Source organism: Protopterus annectens, chromosome 1.part0, assembly GCF_019279795.1.
Source record: "Protopterus annectens isolate FY-2018-M chromosome 1.part0, PAN1.0, whole genome shotgun sequence".
NCBI classification, from domain to species: domain Eukaryota; kingdom Metazoa; phylum Chordata; order Ceratodontiformes; family Protopteridae; genus Protopterus; species Protopterus annectens.
The window spans coordinates 612965665-612974045 of NC_056725.1; the positions used below are offsets into that span (position 1 = coordinate 612965665).

The 8381-nt window shown below is 42.6% G+C and overlaps 1 protein-coding gene across 1 annotated transcript in view; it reads right to left on the reverse strand.

Moving 5' to 3' along the window:
• Window positions 1–1696: 1696 nt before the first annotated feature.
• MRPS10 (mitochondrial ribosomal protein S10) overlaps window positions 1697–8381 on the reverse strand; it is a 457510-nt gene continuing 450825 nt past the window's right edge. The window contains exon 7 of the mRNA XM_044061852.1: window positions 1697–1871. Coding sequence (XP_043917787.1) covers window positions 1785–1871 — 87 coding nt within the window. The 3' untranslated portion in view covers window positions 1697–1784. The remainder of the gene's footprint in view (window positions 1872–8381) is intronic.

Below are 8381 nucleotides of genomic sequence, written 5' to 3' on the forward strand. Positions count from 1 at the left end.
GGTTGCTTTAGACTTGGTGAAAGCCTTGATGGAGAAAGAAGAGGAAGGTCTGAAGACACCTTGAGTGGAGGTGGACCTGTCCATATTCTGTGATTCAACGCCAAGAGTGGCTTCGGTATCTGTAGTCGGGGTGTGGGCCGAGGTGCCTGCGACCTTGGGTACAGGAGACACCGCCAAAGATGTGTCGTCGGTAGTCAGGGGCTGCGTAGGTGCCTCACTGAGAACCGGACCACGTGTAGTCGGTTTTGGCGTGGTGTCGGTAGAGGCCGCGGACCTCGAGTGTCGGTCCTTGTCTTTGCGTTTTTTAGACAAAACCGGTGTCGGCGTATCCGACGACATGGTATAGTTAAATGCTTTCCCAAAAAAATGCTGGGCGAACTCCGCCCGTCGCTTAATAGTGCGTTTGTTGAATGTAGCACAACAGTGACAGACCGAGACGTCGTGGTCTGGGCCTAAACAAGGTATACAGAGGGAATGGAAATCCTTATGCGGTATTTGCTTCCCACAAGAAATACAATTATTAACTTTGTCTGACATCGGTCTGAGGCAAGAAAAGTTTCCCCAACGGGGTACTTAGCTTTTAAGAAGACTTCGGTTTTCCAAATTTGTCGTAATCTCAGGAGCTGGCCGACCGGCACTTGCGAACTGCTTCTGCTTCGGGCACCGCGCGGCAAGAAAGACTGAAGAACATGGCGTCGGCTGGTTCTTTTATACCCCTGTCGCACTGACGTCAGGGAAGAAGCGACGACAACCGACGCCGGACCTAGACTTTGGAATATGGCCGACCGAGGACCCGCCTGACGGCAGGAGAACCCATCTGTTATGACTGCAGCTGTATGCACGATGAACATCAGACAGCACCTACCAGCTGCATCACAGGCCACACAGTATATAGCAATTCAGGTGAAGCAAAAATTTCTAGTCCACTTCCGAGTGCTGACATGTACACAGTAGCTGTGCAGTGTCACACAGAACAATATGATTCATGCACAATTCTGTACATCTTTTCACATAAGCAGGTGCATTTTGCAGACAGAGTGACTTTTTTCCATGCATTAGATCATGCATGAAGAGTAAGGTTATCATACGTGTGCCAGCCACCTTAGGCACACATTATGGCAAGGTGATTTTCTCACTACTGTAAATCCACTTAAAAATGGAAGGCTTAATTCAGTAAGACACTTTAAAACCAAGTGTAAAGGTCTATCCTGCCTAATCATTAGCTCCTCCACCTATCAATTGGGTAACATACCCCACAGCATACTATGCTACTCCCAAGGGAAGGGGACTATAGTACAAATGACTGAGTAATAAGCTGCAGAACTGGATGTCCACCGTGTTGTTATAAAGAAACCCCTTCATGTCTTTACATTCCTAAGAAACTGACCTACGCATAATTTTCCTAGACACAGCACCCAACTTTACTATAGTTAAGAGATTTTACAGTAATATGGCCACCTCTTGCAAATTTGCTTTGTGGAAACATTTTACTACAGTATTTTTTGCACGCAGGCATTAAACTCAAGTACTCTCAACATGCACTCATCTGTGCTGTTTCTACACTGAATATGTAGCTACTGTGTTTTCTACATTTTTCTAACTCATGTCATGAACCCTAATAACATAACACAGGCAGAAAGCCATTCTTCTTGTGACAAGCAAGCAGGCGTATGAAAAAACGACAAGCAGCAATGAATGTTTTATAAAATTTTTATACAGAACATGTGCAAACATATACAGTACAGAGGCATGTAAAGGTAGATTATCTTATATGTAGAGACCGTTCATTGCTTTAAACTTGCTTCTTCTGGAGATGTGCCAGTGCTCCAAACTGGTTCTTTAATATGTTCAGGTATTTTTTCTAGTGTTGTCTGAAACAGAAAAAAAACATTGGTTATTTAGTGCTAAAGAAAATAACCTTGCTAAAACCATACCATGGCTCACCTACCATTATCTGAGATAGAAACCATGGTGAATGATAACATTTCTGTCACTGTATATCTGTTTACATCTTTTTGAGTGGCAACATAAAGGACTAGCACTGGAAGAATCCACCCCCCCCAGTGAATGACACTAAAACCAGTAGCAGCGTGGGCACTCCAAATGGCTGACAAAAAAGTCCTGGAGTACTGGAACAAAATGGCTGGGAATGTAAAGTAGCAGATATTCAATAAATACCTGAAGAATGATGATGTGATAAGAAATGGAGACAGTTACCGTGAGAAAAGATGCCAGGAGTGCTCCTAGGGATACTAAATGCCTAAAATGTAAGAAAAAGTACTACAGCTATGAAAAAGGCTCAGCAGGACATATGTATGCATTGTGCCCTGCTCTACAGACATCAGCTACATAAGTATTACACAAAGATGGAAATGGTCCAGAGCTGCAGGCAGAAGTCACATGTGAAGAGGTCCTAGCAATCAGGATTTATCTAATGCACTATTTTATCTACTTGCATATTTATTAAATAGGTAAGTGGGTCAGAGTGAAATCTATTTTCAGCCAAGACCGATGGTAAGAATTACCATTTACAATAAATTAAGAGTCAAATAATGAAAACATAATGCTCAAAACAAATAAGTGAACTTAATAACAAGAGACGAATAATAATCTGACTTGTTAAGAAACATTCTATTAATCACAAACCATTGTAGAAACATATTAATTTATGAAATAATTGCTAAAGTTAATGAAGATGCCTAATCTCTATATAGAACTAGAAATACAAACATTTTCACTATTTTTTTCTTCCTGTCCATAAACAAAGATTCTAGTTTCTCAATTGTATGCATTCTATTTTATTTAGTCTCTTCCCACTTACCTTTAGCTGCCATAACAGAAGCCTCTAATTCATGCTCCTAAAATACGTCATCTTATCGTATCCCCTTATATAGGGATACTACTGAAACAATGAGTGGCGATGCACAATTTACAGGTATAGCCCTTGTTTAATCTTAATTTTATATCCAGAAAATACCTGACTATCTCAAAACCTTCCACACCACCAAAATGTCCTTTTCTGGATTTATCAACTGCAAAGCAATATCAACTGGAAATAAAGGCAACCTTTCTTGATTATCATACTAATTATATCTTAGAATTTCTGAGTCCCTTATTTTCTGTGCCAATGGCTCGAAATATAAAGCAATACCACAGGGGAAAGGTGTAGCCCTGCCTGGTTCCTCTGTTGAATAAAACTTATCAGACAGGAACCCTCCTACTAATTCTTGCTTCCAATCCTTCATATATTCTCCCAATTAACCTTATCATTACATCAGGGAACACAAATGCCTCCATTGTTCTACTCAAAATTCCAGCTTACTCTGCCAAATGCTTTTTCATCAGCAAGACTAACCAAGAACAGTGACATTTTCTTACATTCTGCTTCTCTCTGGATCACCATTGTACTGTTAATGTTGTTAAATGCTTGCCTCTCTGCTACAAAACCATACCTATCCATGTCTATCAATTCTGGCAGCCCCATTGCCCCCAAACTGTTTTATCCAGTCTCATTTTCAGCAATACAACCCCAAGTTAGCCACCTGATTAGGTTTATTTCCGTCCCCCACATCTATTACATAATACAGCTCATTCTCAGACCACCACCCACTTCTCATATCAACTGCCCATTCAAATACATTAGCAAATATTGGAATTTCTGTCTTATAAGTTGTCCAGTTAATCTCAACTTTATTTTGTCCACAATTTAACCAATACAACTCATTAAAATACCATAACTTTGCAAAACTGTGAACAATTTTCTTCAAATTTCATACAAGTCAAACTTCAGCTCTTCCCAGTTGAGAGATTTAGTTCTTTGTAGGTCATGTCATGCCAAATCTTTTACATCAAAATACATGATGCCTAGTGTATAACAAACACCTCGGTGAGCTTGACTATTTAGCCCTACCCTCTTCCCTCAGCAGAGAAAAAATCCACAATATATTTCTGTAATAACCAAATAATCAAATTAATTATTCAGAAAAACACAGCGCTATGAATGTCTGTAGAATTACAATGTTTAAAACATAACTGCATTTGGTTCTTCACTTGCCAAAAAAAGAAGTTATGTACTTACCATAACGTTTGATGTTTTTAGTCCATCTCGCCCTTCATTCTTACACTTGGGATCGGAGTCGAACCTCGGCTCCGACTCGGCCATACTCTAGCTCAAAAACATCTGGTTGGCTCGTGGCTAGGAGGTATCCCACAATGCATCACTAACATAACCCAGATCTTATTTGCTGCAAGGAGAAACATATAGAGACAAACAAACCAAGTTGAAAGGACCAAACATAATAAAAAGGCAGTAGACACTCTACCCCCCCCCAGGTCCTCAAGGAAGGGGGCAGGAGGGTGGGTTTGTAAGAATGAAGTGCGAGATGGACTACAAACATTGAACGTTATGGTAAGTACATAACTTCTTTATGTTCTGTAGTCCTATCTCGCCTTCATTCTTACTCTTGGGACAGCATCCTTAGCACCTTCATCTTGGGTGGCTCATTTGAAAATGCTGCTGAGTACTGTGGAACCAAAGGAAGACCTGTTCCTGGAAGCCATATCCAATTTGTAGTGAGTAATGAATGTATGAGGTGAAGCCCATGTTCCTGCAGCACAAATATTATCTATTGGAATTTTTGCCTGAAAAGCCACCGAGGTAGATACAGACCTGGTAGAATGAGCCTTCACCTTGAAGGGGAGATGTTTGCCACTGGATGAATAGACAAAGGAAATGCAGCTGGAAATCCAGTGAGATACTGTGACTTTAGAAACTGGAGGGCCCTTCCTAGTATCTGAAAAGGAAACAATTGATCTGACCTTCTAAAATCTTTCGTTCTGTCCAGATAAAAACGCAATTGTCTATGCACATCCAGTTGGTGAAATTTGTGCTCTGCCTTGTTAGAAAAATTAGGGAAGAAAAAGTACAGTTGTGTACACTTACCATAAATGTAGATGTTGGAGTGTATTCACTGTTGTAGTCATCACATTTGGGTTATCTGCTTGCAGTAGCCCTCAGTCGGCCTGATTAACAAAGTCTTGTGTCCTGTGTCAGTTGCTGTCCCTTCTTCCGTGACGTCAGGTCATCAGGGATATAAAACATGCAGCCGACGCCACTACATCCGTTTTTCTTGTCCCAGATGTCAGGTGCCCCCCTAATGGAAGCAATTAAATCTATAAATATACAAGGTTATACCTCCAACAAAAAAGCAAATACACCAAAAAGCTTTTGAGCATTGTAAAGGAGAGTAGTGGTATAGCCAAAAGAAGTAAGGGGGCTGGAGGGAGGGTAACCAGGACTGCAACAGTGAATACACTTGAACATCTACATTTACGGTAAGTGTACACAACTGTACTATGTTTTTTGTGTTTCACTGTTGCAGTCATCACATTTGGGTAGACTCCCAAAGCTAAGGATGGGAGGAGGAATTTAGATAGCATTAGGACCAGCTATAAGGCCCTGCAAGACTGCAGTGGCAAAGCCAGCTCTGGATTTAGAGAAAATTGGCAGATGGTAATGCTTGGTGAAAGTATTACAGAACTCCAGGTAGCAGCTTCTAGATGTCCCTGGTAGGGACACCTCTGAGAAAGGCTGTAGAGGTAGATGCAGCCCTGGTTGAGTGGCGTCTGATCCCCTGTGGGATATGTTTTCCATGGTGCTTGTAGCAGAAATTAATGCAATGGCCTATCCATTTGGAAATGGTTTGCTTTGAAATGGCCTTCCCCTCTGCCCGTGTAGCAAATGCCTCCAGCAGTTAGTCAGATTTCCTTTGAGGTTTAGTCCTGTCCAAGTAGAATCTAAGTTGTCTGTGCACATCTAAGGAGTACAGTATCCATTCCCCTTTGTTTTGTGGATTAGGAAAGAAGGTTGGCAAATGAATGGACTGATTAAGGGCCACACTGGATACCACCTTGGGCATGAAGGAGGGATTGGTCCTGAGGGATACCCTGTCCGTATGAAAGATGATGAAAGGCTCCACTGCCATGTGGGCCTGTAATTCAGATACCCTTCTTGCTGAGGTGATTGCTAAAAGGAAAGCTGTTTTCCAAGAAAGGAATTTTAAGCCTGCAGTAGCAGCTGGCTCGAAAGGAGGAAGAGTGAGTTTCTCCAATACAAAGTTAAGGTCCCAGGCTGGAGTTGGAGGTCTCTTGGGTGGTTGTAGATTTTTGGCCCCTCTGAGGAACTGCTTGAGCAGTGGATGAGAGAAGAGGGGAGGTTCTGTGTTATAATGAGCTGAAATGGCTGAGGCATAAATCTTGATGGAGGAGAAAGGCCCTTGCGAAGCATCTCAGTTAAGTATTGTAAAATCTGAGGTAAAATGGGCACTGCTGTGCTCATCCCTTGAGAATGGTTCCAGGCACAGAATCTTTTCCATTTCTCAGCATAAGATTTTCTAGTACTAGGCCTCCTTGCCTCTAAAATTATATCCATCACTGGTTTACTGAGGGATGGTAAAGGAGAGATTAGGTAATTAGCCAGGCTGCTGGGTTCAGTGTTTGAAGCTGAGGGTGCAGAATCTGGTTCTTCTGCTGAGACAATAGGGTAGGAGTCTGAGGCAGGTGCCATGGGGCCAACAGTGACACACTGCGCAAGAGGGGGTACCAGTATTGGAGTGGCCAGTCTGGAGCAATTCCAAATTGTCCTTTGTTTGTCTTGTTTGATCTTTAGTAGTACTTTGGAGAGCAGAGGCATAAACTGATAAGTTATTCCAGCTGAAGGAAAGAGCTTTCACTTTCCAAGCTTGTTTCTGGGGAGTCCTTGTGCAAAATTAGTCCAACTGATAGTTCTGGGGGGAGGCTAACAGGTCTATATCTGGGCTCCCCCATTTGCTTGTTAACATGTTGAAAATCCTTGGTTCCAGTTTCCACTTGTGTAGGTCCATGAGGTTTCTGCTTAGTTAGTCTGCCACTGCATTTAGTTTTCCTGGCAGGAATTGAGCTTGAAGATGCACTTGGTAGCTCAGGGCTGTGTTCCACAATGCCATGTCTAGTCTGCAGAGGGGGTAAGAATGTGTAACCCCCCCTGCTTGTTTATGTACCACATAACAGTGGTGCTGTCCGTCTTTACCATTAATTGTCCTGGAAGAATGTGGTCTTTGAAGGCTGTCAGAGCATTCTGTACAGCTAACATTTCTTTTTGATCGATATGCAGGTGCATTTGACTTGGGTTCCATTTGCCCTGAATGCACTTCCCTGCCAGGTGAGCCCCCCATGCATAGTCTGATGCATCTGTTGTTAGGGTTTGGGTGGCAGGGGGTAGTGTGAATGGTAGTCCCTTGTTTTGGTGGCAGGCCTCTGCCCATCAAAGAAACTCTAGGCATAGGCAAAGTATGCCAGGAATCATTGCTTCCAGATCCTGAGAATGTTGACACCATAGGCTTTTTAGATACCATTGTAGCTTCCTCATATGCAGTCTTGCATATGGAATTAGAAGAATGCAGGAGGCCATGAACCCCAAGGCTTGTAGTATTTGCCTTGCAGATAAGCAGGGTTTTTGCGGCCACTTGTTTGAAGTAGGCTGTCAAATGAATTTGTTTCTCTGGCGTGAGGAAAGCCATCTGGGAAGCTGTATTCAAGCTTGCTCCCAGAAATATAATTTGTTGACAGGGTACCTAGTGTGATTTCTTTTCGTTTATGGTGTACCCCAGACAAGTTAGCACCCTTTGTACAAAGGCCAGATGATTCAAAAGTATGTCCTGGCTTTCTGCCCGAATTAGACAATCGTCCAGGTATGGGTATATATGAATATTTCTTTGCCTGCAAAATGCAATGACTGGAGCTGGGCACTTTGTGAATACCCTGGACGCAGTAGATAAGCCAAAGGGCAGTGCAGAGAACTGATAATGCGTGTATAGCCTGCTTTGAAGCGTAGGTATCTTCTGCAAGATTCCCTGACTGGGATCTGCAGGTATGCTTCCTTTAAATCTAGTATTGCCAACCAGGTGTCTTTGCCTAGCATAGGGAGCAACTGGTGAAGAGTCAGCATCTTGAATTTTGGAATCACCAAAAAGGTGTTTAGAATAGACAGGTCCAGGACAGGACGTCATGAACCGTCTTTTCTGGGTACCAGGAAAAGTCTCGAGTAGAAACCTTGTCCCTTTTCCTCTTCTGGTACCAACTGAATAGCCTCCTTGCTTAAGAGAGAAAGTACTTGCTTTTGGGCCTCTGCCCACTGATTTGGGGGTAGATCTGGCCATCCACTTGATGTTGGTAACGTGTGGAAGTGAAATCTGTATCCCTGGGACTATATTTAAAACCCATTTGTCCTGGGTATTGAGATCCCAGTTCTTTGCATGAAGAGCAATCTTTCCCCCCAAAGGGGCAGTCAGTTGAGAAGTGCATGGAAGTTTTAAAAAGAAGTCATTGAGACAGTTTACCATAGG